The sequence below is a fragment of the Megalops cyprinoides genome, chromosome 25 (assembly GCF_013368585.1).
Source record: "Megalops cyprinoides isolate fMegCyp1 chromosome 25, fMegCyp1.pri, whole genome shotgun sequence".
In the NCBI taxonomy this organism is placed as follows: domain Eukaryota; kingdom Metazoa; phylum Chordata; class Actinopteri; order Elopiformes; family Megalopidae; genus Megalops; species Megalops cyprinoides.
In genome coordinates this window covers 13,506,829-13,522,312 of record NC_050607.1, presented here as the reverse complement: position 1 = coordinate 13,522,312, position 15,484 = coordinate 13,506,829, and the positions used below count along the sequence as shown (strand labels likewise).

General features: G+C 43.4%; 2 protein-coding genes across 2 annotated transcripts; one reads left to right on the top strand and one right to left on the bottom strand.

Moving 5' to 3' along the window:
* Positions 1–845: 845 nt before the first annotated feature.
* Positions 846–8,589, bottom strand: LOC118771996 (T-complex protein 1 subunit beta-like). Its single transcript, XM_036520213.1, has 16 exons — positions 8,524–8,589; positions 7,014–7,088; positions 6,851–6,916; positions 6,553–6,664; positions 6,097–6,173; positions 5,622–5,734; positions 4,973–5,175; positions 4,320–4,420; positions 3,581–3,708; positions 3,265–3,368; positions 3,030–3,149; positions 2,804–2,932; positions 2,608–2,711; positions 2,191–2,290; positions 1,634–1,775; positions 846–1,007 (listed from the first exon to the last, which is right to left on the bottom strand). The coding sequence occupies exons 1-16, from the start codon at positions 8,524–8,526 to the stop codon at positions 977–979; spliced, it is 1,608 nt and encodes a 535-aa protein (XP_036376106.1). The 5' UTR covers positions 8,527–8,589; the 3' UTR covers positions 846–976.
* A 429-nt stretch (positions 8,590–9,018) lies between these two features.
* On the top strand, positions 9,019–11,634 carry yeats4 (YEATS domain containing 4). Its single transcript, XM_036520141.1, has 7 exons — positions 9,019–9,259; positions 9,437–9,556; positions 9,698–9,764; positions 10,049–10,143; positions 10,530–10,619; positions 10,741–10,828; positions 11,262–11,634. The coding sequence occupies exons 1-7, from the start codon at positions 9,209–9,211 to the stop codon at positions 11,429–11,431; spliced, it is 681 nt and encodes a 226-aa protein (XP_036376034.1). The 5' UTR covers positions 9,019–9,208; the 3' UTR covers positions 11,432–11,634.
* The last annotated feature ends 3,850 nt before the right edge of the window (positions 11,635–15,484 follow it).

The window sequence follows — 15,484 nt, the reverse complement described above, 5'->3', positions numbered from 1 at the left end:
ACACGCGCGCCAACCGTGGCCGCTTCACGCCGCCAGCCCGAACGGAGGGAAAGCGGGCAAGCGACGTGACTCATCGGAAGTCACAGGACACGAGTAATGCGGGAAAGGAATCTACCCCCGGCAGAACAAAGCCAACTGTGTTCTGCCGTAATGGGCTTCTGCTCATTGTCAGCGAAACCGATTGTTGGTTTCAAGCACATGCATACTTCAGTGTGCTGCATTGTTCAGTGCCACTTAAGAGAATGGGCTGATTCATTTGAGCAGCCAGGACATTGTTTGGAAAAAGGTGTGCAAGAAGCGGAGCCAGGATCTTCTGTTGAAAGTATGGGAGAAGCAGCTTGTTGTGTACAATTTAGAAGAACCTCCGGCATAGCGGCAAAAATATCCTTCTGTAAAGCTTACCAGTGCAAGGTCCTCCTTTGTCTAGTTTAAGCAACCAGGACAAAATGAATGCTGCTTGAAAAGTTGTTCCTACAGGTTTTAATCTTTCATTGATTCAAGTTTCTCAAAAAGAAAAAGGAAACGTAAGAATCGCACTGCTCAGAAAGCCTTGGCTTTTGTGTAACATCTCATGTACTGAGGTATTATATTTTACTGACAACAATGACTATATCCCATTTTCCCATACATTTGGAAGATTGTTGTATTCAATAAAACAATAAAAGGACACAAACCCTGCGGGAGGCAAGACATTTGTGTTCTCATGTTTTATTTCCAATACAAATGCAGTGAATAAATAGGAAATAAACAACTAAAAAGAGAACATGCCACAACTTCTAAACCAGTAATACAAATGCCAAGAGTTAGGTGACTATCAGTTTTTTTTTTAATTCAAGTGACACGGATGACTGGCAGGACACATCGAGTATCCACTTCCTTTACGTCCCCGACGGTAAGTGTCTGTGCCAAAACGGGACAGTGGCCACGGAGGTGACAAAGACACAGGCTGTTCCCATTCCTCGCCCCTCAAATGTCACTAACACGGGTGGTGGTCTGGTACTCGTTTTCTGGAAGAGAAGAGGGTGAGAGTTTGGGTTAGCACACTGACGCGGAGCAGCGTGTTCAGACAGAGGTCCGAGCAGTGCCAGACTCCTGCGCAATGCGACTCGTCTTCCTCCTCTATTGCGCCGTTTCCTTGGGCACCGGCCACAAAGTTAAACTTTGATGGTTGATTTGATTGATTATTGATTAATCTCCCTCTCAGTTTGCAAATATGCTGAGAAGCTGCTGAGCTCAGGGTACAGAAAGGCTGGCGTCATCTCCTGCATTCTGATTGGGTTATGTCCTTTCATTACATCATTAATTGGAGTGTAATCCCTCTGCTTTGGGGTTTGGCCTTCACTGCATATTTACACTCCCACATTTACCAGACACTCTTATTCAGATTAGCGTACTACACAGGAGTAAAACTTTAAGTGACAAATTTACAGGAGGAGCTTCTCTTTATGCAGAATTTTCATTTTCAAGATAAGTTAAGCAAAAATATGCAAATTAATAGTAGTAATAGTACTGCAATACACAAAAACCACGTTGCTTGAAGTTGAACTGTGAAACTGGACTGAATTTCCTGTCATATTAACACTACAGCACAGTGGAGGCTGCAATGGAATAGTGACCTGTAGGTGAGGCTCACCTGGGCGCAGCCTTGATGATGTTGTCCACTCGCAGGATCATCTCAGCGGCTTCGGCGGCACTCAGCAGCACCTGCCTCTTCACCTGGAAGCTCTCTGTGATGCCCAGCTCCGCCATGTCACCGATGATGCCCTGACTCATGTCTGTCGGGGGGGGGGAGACACTCTCACTACCTCTTATAGGAGAAAGGATCTACTCTGTTGGGAGCTGGCAGGGGGTGGGAGGCCAGCTTCCCTTTATCTCAATGAGTGTGCCACCCCACCAAGTTCTCCTACCCTGTTTCCAGTCTCTAGGCCAGGCCATAACGAGCAGCTGTGCTGGACGGAGTCAAACCCAGCAAAATCAAAGTGCTCATCCCCATGATTAAATTGGGCATTCAGTCAATTTCCACCTGAGCTAAGTATCATACCTCTGCAAATAATGCCCCTTTTTGACAAGAGTGATGATCGGGAGGTGATTTTGGTGTAATGGTCAACATGTGATGTTAACCCATGTTTACTGATAATAAGGTAATAGGATGCCCCTGTGGGGCAGAGACTGAGGTGTTGCTAGACTCACTCAGGCCACAGGTGGTCTTGTTCTCCATGTGTGCAGCCCTCAGCTGGGCCACCAGGTCGGCGCTGTCGTAGCCGGCATTGTCTGCGATGATGGTGGGCAGCTGAAATCAGAGTGCACAGGTGAAGCAAAACACCTCCCGACTCAATGAATGTGTTTTAAAACAGCACAGATACAGCATCAGCAGCTCTGAACAGTGGTGCAGGAGAACCTGCTCTGGCTCTACGTTAGAGCTACTCAACCCTGAACACATCAGGTTGGAATGAAAAGATTCTATCTTCAGAAAGAAATCCATCTATCCTTGGTTCTGACTGTTAAGTGGTTTAAAGAGCTGGAAAGCTTGCTGGACCTCCAAATCTATGCTGTACTGGCAGGTTATCACAGAGACAAAGAATCACAACGCCACAAGATGACGCTCACCATCCTCAGAGCTTTGGCGAAGGACTCCATGGCAACAGCCTCCTTCCCTGGTGTCCTGTTGGCAAGCTCTGACACTGCCTTGGCCATGAGCATCTCAGAGCATCCTGCGGGGGGCGACAGAGAGGCGGGTGAGAGCTGGGTAAGGCTGAATGGAGTTTGAGGGGTGTGATGGAGCTGAGAGAGGGCCGCCGCTCACCTCCTCCGTAGACGGTGCGGGTCTCCTTGACGGTCTGGGCGAGGACGCAGAGGGCGTCGTGCAGAGAGCGCTCCGCCTCGTCCAGGATCTGCTGGGTGGCGCCGCGGAGGACAACGGTGCAGGCCTCACCTGAGGGGCGCACACACGCAGGGCATCAGGGCTCCTGATACGACCAATACGACCTGAGTGATCAGCAAGCTCAGACACGCCTTCCCTTATTACTCACCCATTGCCACCCCAGAGAAGTGGATGAGCGTGTCCTCTCCAATCATAACCTCCTCAATCAGCTTACAGTGACCCAGCTTCACCAGTTCTGGGTGGTCGAAGGTTGAGGTGATCTCTCCGCCTGACAAGAAGAAACACAAAAAATTTGCAACGGTATTGATGCAGACTGTGAAAATATCCTATTGTTCTATTACTCTACTATCTTGTCTCTCCACTGGTTTGGCTGCCAGGTGTACCTGTGACAAGAGCCAGGCGCTCCACTCCCACAAAGTCTGCGTGCTCGATGGCCATCACTCCAGCCGCAGCAAACAGCTGCTCGGGGTAGTTATAGATCAGCTGCCTGCGAGGCACACAGAGCACAAAAGCACATGGTCACAATCCCAGAGCATCCAGTCAAACACCGCTGCACACCTACATGATGAGAACAAGCTAAACAGTAAAGACCCTCCGACACGAAGCCACGGACAGAGAGGCCAAGGTGAACAACTCCACAACACAGCCACACACACTGAGAGCGGGACAGGCAGTGCAGGCGGCACCGGATCGGCTGACCTGTTGATGAAGCAGTTGATGCCGTGCTTCAGAATGCGCTCCACCTTCTCCTTCATCTTCTCCTTCTCCGCCAGCTCGATCTCCGCCACCTTGGCCGTGGAGTCCACACGCACCCGCGAACCAAAGACCTGCAGGAGAGGGACAGAGCATGAGGAGGGAGGATCCCAGGACGCACAAAGCATTCCCTCACAGCTGCTGTGATGTGGCAACAACGGCACCACACTGTTGAGCTGTCACTGTAACATTATGACTGCATTATGTGTAGTTTTGCACTGCTAGTCACCTAAAAGGCACCTTAACATGGGCATGTTTACACCATTCATAATGTAAATTAAGACCTTACTTTATTTCAGTGACATACGTATCCCAGTACATCCCATTTAGAATACCCAGCTACTGTCTGCTCATCCCAGAAACTGCACCCTTAAGAACGTGACACATCAGGGACTTGCAATTGACCCAGTGAAAATGACTAAACATAAGACTATTTTTATTTCAGAACTGATAAACTTTGATGAACTCTGTAGGCAAACTCTGAAACCAGGAGAGTGTTCCATTTCATTCTTTATCTTTCATCTGTGGATTATATTTTTTCCCCGCTCTTTCCTGGAATGTGTTTACATATTGTTATGTGCGACTTTAATCTGGAGAGATCTCTGGAAATGAGAGTGTCTGCTGTGGTTACCCTGAGTGCCGCGGTCGGTGAACTCAGGGGGGAAAAAAACATCCAGACTCTCACCTTGATCTTATCTGTGTCCATGCCCGTGTTGGCTATGAGGATGTTGGCATTCTCCAGCCTCTTGGGCTGGTTGACACCAATCTTCTTATCCAGCAGAAAGCCTACCAAAAAAGGAACAGCAACCACTCTCACAACCCAGTTCAACACATCAAATATAACATAGTCATAACTTTGCCTAAAGTGCTTATTCCCTGGGACAACAAAAGAGATGCCGCCCTTGCCCTGGGCTCTTCTTTCCTTTAATTCATAGCCTGGACCACCACCAGAAAGGCCATCAGCTGAGTGCTACACTGCTGATCTCAAAACAGTTAAGAACTGATGAACTCGTTGCAGGTTTTAAGGGTTAGCAGAGATAGCAACTGTTTATTCAGTATTACATTGTGGTGGACCATTTGGCTCTGTTCTCCTTAGCTTTAAGTAGGTGGTGTGTGTGTGAGTCTATGGGCTCAGAATTCATTCTGTATAGACAATAACAGGCTAGATATTTAGGCTTTCTCCTTGAAGTGACTAAGGGCAGGGTACCATGTGGAGATTCAAGCACCAGACCTCTGAGAGTAATGAGATAATAATCTCAGGTGTGCTAGTGAAAGACTGGTAGCTGGCTGCTTCTGTCTCAGATGAAAATTAATGCCACGTGCTGCTGGTCCTCATACCCTCGTCCAGGTAGGAGTCTGAGAGGCTGCCGCCCAGCTTCTTGATGACATGGATGGCCTCCAGGTTTCCAGAGCCCTTGAGCCTCATCACGGCCTCCACGGCCAGCTTGGAGAAGTGGTCCTTGTGGTGAGTCAGCAGCTTGGAGGACAGGGTGGTGCGGGCGATGTTCAGCAGGTCCTCCTGGAACCGCTCTGGGTCACTCCTGAGGAAGAATGGGGGCACAGCACACACATCAGCGGGCACACATCACTACAACAGCGTCTGTCACAGCATCTTCATGCCTGCTCAATGACATGCTTTCCCAGGCCTTTTCCCCTCTGTGTGATCTCAAGCTATACTCTAGAATATGAGGGCCTAATGTCCAACAAATCTGCATGCACAGTAAACACCTTCACTACACCTGTTGGTGTTGTACTTCAAAGGCACCTGTTCTGGGAAAAAAGTCCAAGGACCTGATTATTGGAGTTTAGCACATATTCAACTTAAGTCTGAAATGTCATCTGAAATTGCCTTGAAGCAGTAAATACAGATTTGGTAATATTTCCAGTTATACTTACCGGAAACAAAAAGATACACTTGCTTAGAAGAGAAACAGTGAACACCGCACATTGTAGTTAGACAGAGGAGAATCTCATTGATTCTGCTTACCCATGATCCTCTGCAGCCTCCTTCAGGGCCTTCCGGGCAGCCTGTGTGGCCTTCCTCCAGCCAGAGATGATGATTTGGGGGTGGATCTTCTGAGCAATGAGGAGCTCTGCTTCCTGTAACAAAGCAACATCTGCACATTGCACACCTCTTCCCCCTAAAATATCATCTTTACAGAACTTGAACAAATGTGATCAAATCGAGCAGCAGATGCTTACATCCATGCTTACAGTAACTACATCCATGCAACACATGTTCAGCAACCTGGTTGAACTGAATAACCTCTTTCTCCTTCTAGCTCAGTAAATACTTTTCTAGGCATATGCAAAAGCATGTTGTGAATATCAGCTCTTCAGGAACAGTACATGCTGTTACAGCCCACAGGGCAGAGGAGCACTCTAAAGCTGGTACAGATTAAGCTGATTTACTAATGGGCTATTGCAGCCCTGCACTGCGGAGACTCGTTCACACGTCTCACCCTCAACAGCTCAGCAGCAAGCACTGTGACAGAGGTGGTGCCGTCACCCACTTCATCATCCTGGACCTTGGACATGTCTGAGGGGGAGTGGTGAAGGATGTTAGCAGAATGGCTAGTTGAAAACATTTCGGCAAAAATCAGACAACAATGTTAGTATTCTGTTCTATTGTATTCAAACCCCTTATATGGCTCCCTGGCCATACTTAGAGAGGGAACTGCCCCTCTATCACCAGAGTCCAAAACACACATTAATGAAGGATGTGCTAGCTCTGCTAAAGCCATACAGCATTAAAGGAAACTACGTCACAGTTTGGTAGCCACACAAAATTAACTATTCGCATCATCATATTAAACACCTGCAGACTGCCACTTTTTAAATTCTTGAAGACAGATGGTTCTGTGAACAGGGCTAAAAACATCAGGCTCACAGAGACAGACTGCCAGAACGCCACTCACCAACCAGCACTTTAGCAGCTGGGTTGTCCACTCCAACAGCTTTAAGGATGGTGGCGCCATCATTGGTCACAGTAACAGAGCCCTCCCGGCCACCTCCCAATAGGATTTTGTCCTGCAGGGTGGACAATACACCAAACGAGGAAGTTAAGAGCACTCTAAGTATAACATTATTTCACATGGTCTTGCTATGAATTCTCTGTATTACCACCACTTATTCACAATCTCATTTACTAAGACTAACACAAGCTAAGCACCTTCCATTGCAAATGCACACATGTGAGTGTGAATGTGTACATACCATGCCTTTTGGTCCCAGGGTGCTTTTCACCAGGTCGCCAATGGCAATGGCACCAATAAAGGATGACTGTGAGTGCACACAAATAACACTGGGTATGAGTTAACTGCTGCAAAGGCACAACTAGAAATAAAATCTGCACGGGACGTAAGTATTTAGTTCTCACCAGGCGAGCCGTCTCTGCCTTTTCTTCATCGGCACCATGCTTGAAGATGTTAACGGGAGCCATTGAAATGGACGCCTACAGGACAGTGTGAATCGTTAGGGCCAGCACTCTAACAGTAATGTTTACAAAGCCTTTTCAGGTTATTGGACTTGGGTGTTGAGACACAGCAGCTGAACATTGCTAGCACTAAACACCAAAAATGCTCCTGATTTATTTAGAAACCACATTATTAAAACGCCAATGTTAGGTCTTTTATAACATTGCCTGTAATATTACCTTATGAATTGTTCGATTTTTTATATTCTCTTTTTTATATACTCTTTATAAATGCTCTGGGGCATTTGAAATATTACCATTCCACATTTCAGTACGGTTTGTTGTAGCACTGGGGAATTTCACATTCGACAATGTTAATTCACCCATGGCTTGAGTGGCTTTTTTGGCCATTTTCCAATGAGAAAAATCTTTTATGCTTTGTTTAGTTATGCAGAGAAACCCCTATATGGTCATTTTAGCTTGACTGGCTTTAAATGAGTTGTAATGACATTACATACCCAACTGTATGATTATTTACTGCCCCAAAATTCATAACAGCTACTTCCATTCTTCCTGACTACTTCCATTCAGCGCACCACATCGCTTCACCAGGCATACGTTATTTTTAAAGTGGCTGCATTCATTTTAAAGCGTTTTTTAGATCGTTTATGAAATATAACACTCATAAACGATTCCACGGAACTGGTGCGTGTGCTACTAAGCTACAGATGTTAACACAATATACAACTGAAATTATTGCAAAGAATTCAGTATTGTTTGCAATTCCCCATACATGGACACAGTTTCAGACGCTACCCAGAGACCTCAATAGCTGTACGATGTACGCTGGTTCCTCCTCTTAAGAAACCACTAGAAACACCCGGCCTAGACTTTGTTCAATGAATAGCGGAAATTCACCTTTAATTTAAGTACGTTGTTAAATCTGTATAGCCTCTAGACAAACGACCATACAGTACTACTCATTGACTCAGCAACGTAAAATTACTGCATAAAAAGGATTTGGCAAGGGAAATCTGCATCTCTTCAAGATTCATTAACTACCGCTAGCTAGCTAGTCTCCAGCTTCAGATGCGAATTAGCTAGCTAGCCAGCTAATGATCGGTGGTTCCCCTGAATGCCTACAGTAACCCTCAATTTACATTTTTTCAATTGGCTGTACCATCTTTAGCGTGTAATAATTCAACACGCATGTATATTTATTACAAATCGTAATAAACTGTGCAAATACAGTGGTTACAACTACTACTACGATCATCGGACTCTAAAGGAAAGCACGTGCAGTCTGCGCTGTCAAAAGCGCACCAGTCTAAGTGACAGCCAATGATGTCGACAGATTTTTATAGCTACATCTGTTAATCGGTTTTTCAACTTAAAATGTGGCTGTGTGTATTCAGGCATAGCATAGAAAAGCTTGATGTGAAAACATATTATTATAACAAAAGAATACGCTTACCATGATTTCGCCGGTATGGGTGTCGGCCTCGCTTGCCAAATTCAACTACGGGGTACCAAGAAGGACAAACATCCAACCACTCGCGAAGGTCGCTACTCCGCGCAACCTCTCAATTTGCTCTAAGACAACTTACACTTTTAGCAAATAGCTGACTATACAGAGTTTTAAACGTTCACTTGTATTTACTCTACATTAAGTTTCTTATTTAGTATTACTTGTTATTGTAATTGTGTTCTATTCCTGTTATTTTTTAAAGAAAAAAATCATGTGTAATACCATATATTTAATATTCAGAAGTGTGTTCCATGAATGTTTAACTACCTTCTGAGGTTAAGACCCCAATACCAAAATCTGAGCCTTGATGAATCGTTACTACATTGTTATTCGTAGCTTCTAATACTAATAAAATTATTTGTAGAAAAATTATTTGTAGAAAGCAGCAGATAGTATTAATGGCACAGGTCGGAACCCAAGTACGTCTGTGAAAATGTGCGTCGCTGCACGTCGGACGCGGTCCGAAAGAGCGGGGAAACATCCGTCCGGTTTGGGCTGAATTGGAACAGGGACGATGTTACGCATTATCGATGTAATGGCGACGTTATTTAAACATTTTCATAAAACGCAGCACTAGAAGAGTCTACCAATAAGGGGATACGAATTTACACCACATTCTCTTCACTATACTATGTTTAAGAGGATGGCTGAATTTGGTCCAGATTCCGGGGGGAGAGTTAAGGTGAGTTAGCTAACATTAGCTAGCTAACGTTGTTTATTTAGCTTCGGTCAGTCTTCAATGGATCGTTTTAATTTTCCAATGTACTCATTTTAGTAGTCTATGAGTATCGCGCTTATCTGGCTAATTTCGCAAGAGCTTATAACTAGACGATGAAAAAGATTTGCTCTCTTTTCGCAGGGAGTGACTATCGTTAAACCAATAGTATTTGGCAACGTTGCTCGATATTTTGGAAAGAAAAGAGAAGAGGACGGACACACTCACCAGTGGACTGTGTATGTGAAACCTTACAGAAACGAGGTACAGAATCCATCCAGTGAAAACATCTTGCTAGCTAAATTAGTTAGTGGTGGTGACAGTGTCACCATTAAGCGAAATGCCAGAATGATCAGCTACACAGCCAGTCTCCGTGTCTTTTTTACTCTGTGCTCTTGATTCCAGGACATGTCTGCGTATGTGAAGAAAATACAGTTCAAACTCCATGAAAGTTATGGAAACCCTTTGAGAGGTGAGCTAGTCCGCCTCTTTCGGTTGCTGGGGTAGCACCTGCACCATGTTGAATGTTGCTTTTATAACTTGAATAGACACACTTAGGTTTCTCTTGTGCTGGAATTCGCCCTGTATAAGAGCGTCTGTTAAATGTGTGTGATGTAACAAATCAGTAAGCAGGTTGCTGGCAAATGGCTGTCAGCTATCAGCTAAATAAGTGAATCTAGTCCTATGATGTCTTATTTTCACCAGCATCACCACTTTCTGTTACAATGTACTAATGGTAAATCTCCCCAACTGCAGTGGTCACCAAGCCACCTTATGAGATTACAGAGACTGGGTGGGGTGAGTTTGAGATCATCATCAAGATATTCTTCATTGATCCCAATGAAAGATCGGTGAGTAGTCCTCATTGTTGATGCTTTATTATGGCTCTGTAGAGGCACCCTGCCATGTCATTTAAATCCTTTGGATGAGAGGGTGTGTGCTTGTATTTCTATGTTGAGAGAGTACTGAATGATGATATAAAACATGATGCTGCATGCATCTTCTGGTTATTTTGAGTGATTTAATATGATTTCATGTAACTTGCAAATTGTACTGTGTGACATTCTATGAATGGGCAAAGACATAACAACACTGTCTATAATTTGTACTTGGCAAACAGTTATTAAATTCTATTTGAATAGAATTGTTGTCTTGATTCATACTGTTTTAACTGTATTGTATATCCATTAAATTTTATGGAGCAAAGAAGTAGATTATTGGACTGCTCTTTCCTCAGGTCACACTCTACCACCTGCTGAAGCTCTTCCAGTCTGACTCCAGTGCCATGCCCAAGAAAACTGTGGTGTCTGAGTTCTATGATGAGATGGTGAGGCTCGACTTTCGTTCACCAAAACCTGGAGCTAGTTTATCTTTAGCCAGTGGTGGGAGGCTAAGAGTATGGACATTTCTGTGCAGCTGAATTTGTTGTATTGTCTCTCTGCTGTTAGATTTTCCAGGATCCCACAGCCATGATGCAGCAGCTGCTGACCACCTCCAGACAGCTGACTCTGGGTGCCTACAAGCATGAGACTGAGTGTGAGTGACAGAGATGCATATGTATTCTGCCCTTAAGCGCAGATCCTGGATAACTGTGTCACAGTTACACAAATGTGTCACACAAAATTTTGTGTGTAGGATTTGCAGTGTGGAAGCTGGTCATGGGTCAGGCGTTGGGGGCAGCACTTTGAGTCTTTAATTAATACCTGCTTTACTTCTCTCTGTCAAGCAAACAATGATTCAATGAATTGAGCAGTCAAATTTAATATAGTTCAGAGTCCTTGCAATGACATTCTGTTGAGTTATTGGATGTTGTATCCACTAATCTGATTGGGTAGAAGGAGAGCTCCGAGCAGTTTTGCATCAGTTAGTGAGCTGATTGGTTAGAACCGGTTGTATCCATTCACCAATGATCTGGTGAGAATGGCAGGGTTTTGCCTGCTCAAGGGTCTGTGCACGTACTGTATTTCAGTCGCTGAGCTGGAGATGAGAACACGTGAGAAGCTTGAGGCAGCGAAGAAGAAGACCAGTCAGGAGATCACAGAGCTGAAGGAGAGACTGAAGGCCAGCCGCGAGACCATCAACTTCCTGAAGAGCGAGATTCGCAAGCTGGAGGAGGAGGACCAGGTGAAGGAGCACTGAGAGGTTTGATCTGTAGCTCTAGAGCAGGGTGGAGCTCCGTGGGTGCCCCAATGCACGCTGGGAAGTGACACCACCTGCTCCAACCTGACTGGGGAAATTTGAGCTGTACTTGAGTCCTCCTCCACTCAACTACTTACAGACTGTTTGACCAATATGTAGGTCTAATTGTTTTAATGTTTGATATGTTTCAAATTTGGGGGAAAAATGAGAGGATCTTTAGTGTTTTCTGTTTATATGGAAATTCAAAAAGTTAATTTTTTTTTTCAGGTAAGGGTATTAAAATGCAATCATTGCACTGTTAATGCTGGCCTCAAACCTGAATATTAGGTCAAGGTAGCCATACATAGCATAGCGTTAGATATTGTAGTCCTGGATTCTTGTGCAGAAGCATGAAAATAAAAGTAGTCAGGAAATTCATAATAGGCTTCTCTGTGCAGAAAAAGATTCAAGGTCCCTGTGCACCTTTACCTTGTCACTGCTTTTGAAATGAACTGCTAGAGTATGAGTTCAGTGGTAAAGTGTCTATTCTTTCTGTGTTCTTTCATGTTTCCCATGTGCACACATGCATCCTGTACAGGAACTGCTTCCCTGACTCCTAGAACCTAGTCACTCATTAATTAAGTAGAATGACTGCTGGCAGATTAGAGAATAGAATCATAATGACATAATTCTTGCAGGTTTGCAGTCCCTTGTGAGGAAGAAGATGACAGTAACTGAACACAGGCCTTGTTGCTACAATATTATAATTGACACAGGTCTAGCTACTGTACAAGCATTTATAATAATCCATTTCAAATTAGTCAACCATGAAGCAGAGGGTAACCTGTTCTCAAGATAGCTGTTGCTAACAGCATATAATTTGATTTAACTTTCCTAGCTATCCTAGCTGGACAACAGGCTAGAAAGTAAAACAACAGGGAAAGTTTCAGGAAAATCTCAAAATTTGTATAAAAACACTCAAAGGCAGACAGGACGCTGAATAAGGGAGGTGCAGCATGCCTTAGGTAAAGGATGTCAGTGACCTGTACACTGCAGGATTTTAGCTGAGTGATGGTGTCACCATCATGGAAAGTTATTGGCACTTAACGGGGAATTTCATTTTCCAAGAACTATTCTTCTATTTCTATTCCCAGTTTTGCCAGCAGAGAGCACTGTTTTCTTCAAACGCCTGTCATTGAAGTCATTTAATCTGTGGAAGTACTTTTCTGTTTATTCTCCCTTTCAAATTTCAAAAACGATGGGGACTCTTCATAAAATAAGCTCAGCTGTATCATATTTTGTCATCTTGTGTTTAAAATGCTGTTTTGTTTATCTTTTTTTTAAAGTTTTTTGTATGAGTGAAGACAAACCAAAATGTTTTTGAAATGTATTTGTTTAGATATGAGCCTTGCATGAACATTAAAAGTAGAACCCTGTTGAATGCTTTGCGTAATGATTCAAAGCCTAATTTTACAAAGCGGTTACAGAGATGGCCAGCCAGTGTTCCTCCGCAGTGGCTGAATAGTTCAAATGAAATGAATTATAAAGCAAGCACAAAGGAATACTCCGTAATTGGAGAAAGAACTTGGATAAGTAAAGAAATGGTAGTGCTTGAAGCAATATCAGTCGCTGAGGATGCCTGGAACTAGAAAAGGGCTCTCCAAATGCAAAGAACCAGTCTCTAACACACTCTCAAGTCAGGTCTCCTATGACGCATAATTACGTTGGAGTACTCTGGAGTGCAGCTGTTACACACACATGCATGCATATACACACAGACAGCTGACCTGCTTGTAGCGCTGCAGTATACTGAGATTTTCAAGTCGTGGGGTAGTGCTTGACAGTTTTATCAAAAGTGAGTAAATTACATAACAAAGGTTAAACTACTGTAATTACCTTTTATTACATTACCGTTTAAAGCATGTTTAAACTTGCACAGATGTAATACAAAACAATGCAGTGATACAGGATTTGCAAACCTCAAAAGCTGGTGTCTGAAAACTGCACTCTGCTGATGAAACCCTTTAATTCTAACCTCTGTAGGTGAAAGCACCACAATATTATATGTCTTATATTTTTAAACCATTTTATTTTAATAATTTGGGGAGGATCTTCCTCCCTGGGGAAACCTCATCTGGGAAGGGCTCACTCTGCTTGCATGTTACCACATGGTGTAGGTTGCCAATACTGTTGCTGTTCACCCTTGAGCACAGTGTTCATTAGCTCCAGTCACCCGCAAGGCACACTGGCTGATGTCTTTGAGCTGTGGTGCAAAGCACATCTACAGACATGCCTTCGGAAATATGCCACATTTGAAGCGAACCTGTGAATGCTGTAAACTCGCTGTAATTCTTGTCATGATGGTCATGACAATGCGTTTGCAAGGACAAAGAGCTGAGAAAACCTGGGGGGAAAGCCATATATTAGAGGAACTGATTGAATGTCTGACAATTAAATGTTGCATGTTTTCTTTATAAACAAACCTAGATGAGTTGAGAGGTCACCATAATTATTGTGAAAAAGTGTGTGTGTACTGATGAAAACTATCACTTGCCTTTAATCGTTAATCAAATTTGAAATGAAATATTAATTAAATCTCAGACTTGTTCACTTTTTTAGGCTCCTGAAAAGCTTGAATATGGAGTGCCTTTAACTTGGCTAATTTACCAAATATTACCATAGTGATTTTACTGGAAACAATACATTCGTATGTATCATAATATTTCTGAAAGTTGCATAGTTAAAGTAAGTGCTTCCTGAGGTACAGTTAGAAACTTACAGTGAGGAGTGTTCTTACATTTTCCATATCTCACCACTAGAGGGAAGTAATGGCACACTTTTGGGGGGAGGTGAACGAAACCTGCTGAAATTCAGTAAAACGGGAGGACAGCTTAATTACACCATATAACAAATATCAAGGACGCAGGGTGCACATGCAGAGTTTAAGACTTGGCAGGCATTAAATAAGGCCTTTCTCTCAACCAGGCAGAATAAAGACAGGCACTCCTGCACTGGTTTGGTTGACCTTGAGCATGACAAATCCTAGACTTCTGGCTGATTTACGGGAGCATATCTTGGCCAAGAGTAGAGCCAGGTCTGTAAAACCATCCCTGTATGTGGGCAGGCGTATGATGTCAATGGGAACTTGTAGTTGTGCTTTTTTCTCCAGGCGAACATTTCCTGAAACCACCCGCAACATTTGGAGTTCAAGCTGCGAGGGCGATATGACCAGGCTGAGGTTCAAATGTTAAATTCAGAACTGTTGTTTTTGTAGGCCTTTTGTAGGCCACATTTTTACATGTTGGTGCTTATGCATCTGCACATTGTGGATATTCAGTTTTGAATGAATCACTTAAACTGCCTAAACAATGTGTAATTTTAATATTTCTGAAATCATTATAGAAGCTATTTGTGATTTACCCCTAAAAAAGTGGTCTGCTGTTGTAACTATCAGTACAAAAATGCACACTCCTCTGAAGCACCAGTGGAGGTCTTCACGTAGATGTAGTTGCATTATGCAATCTGTATATTCATTTAGGGCAAGCATCCATCCCTAGTTAGTCCAGTTAAAGCCAAAGGATATGAAAAAATCCAGTCTGACCCCCGTGAAAAGATATAGATATAGATATAGTGAACACAATGCAAGACCAATAAGTAGATTACATTGTCATAAAATTACTATAACAATCTGTCTCCTTGAATTCAAACCCCTCTTTATACACTTTCTTTCATTTGTGTTTTAGTCTGCATGCAAAAACAACCAATGTATTATCTTGTGTATCAGTGTATTTTTGTGGTTCTCTGGGACTACATCACTCGGGTCCCTTAGCTCATAACAGGATACAGCTCTGCCATCTGCAGAGCACGAATGACCAGTGTTGATCTGTGCAATCCAATAATAATGATATGAGCAGCTACAAGCACAGCAAGGGAATTCAAAACAATGTGATGACGGAGGTATTTGACGTAAACAAGGAGGCAGTTTGAGGCAAGGTTCATTATTTTTTTATTACATCTATTTAAAACATTAAACACACTTGCCTTTAAAATTCTCTCGTTTCCAGAATTCCTAGT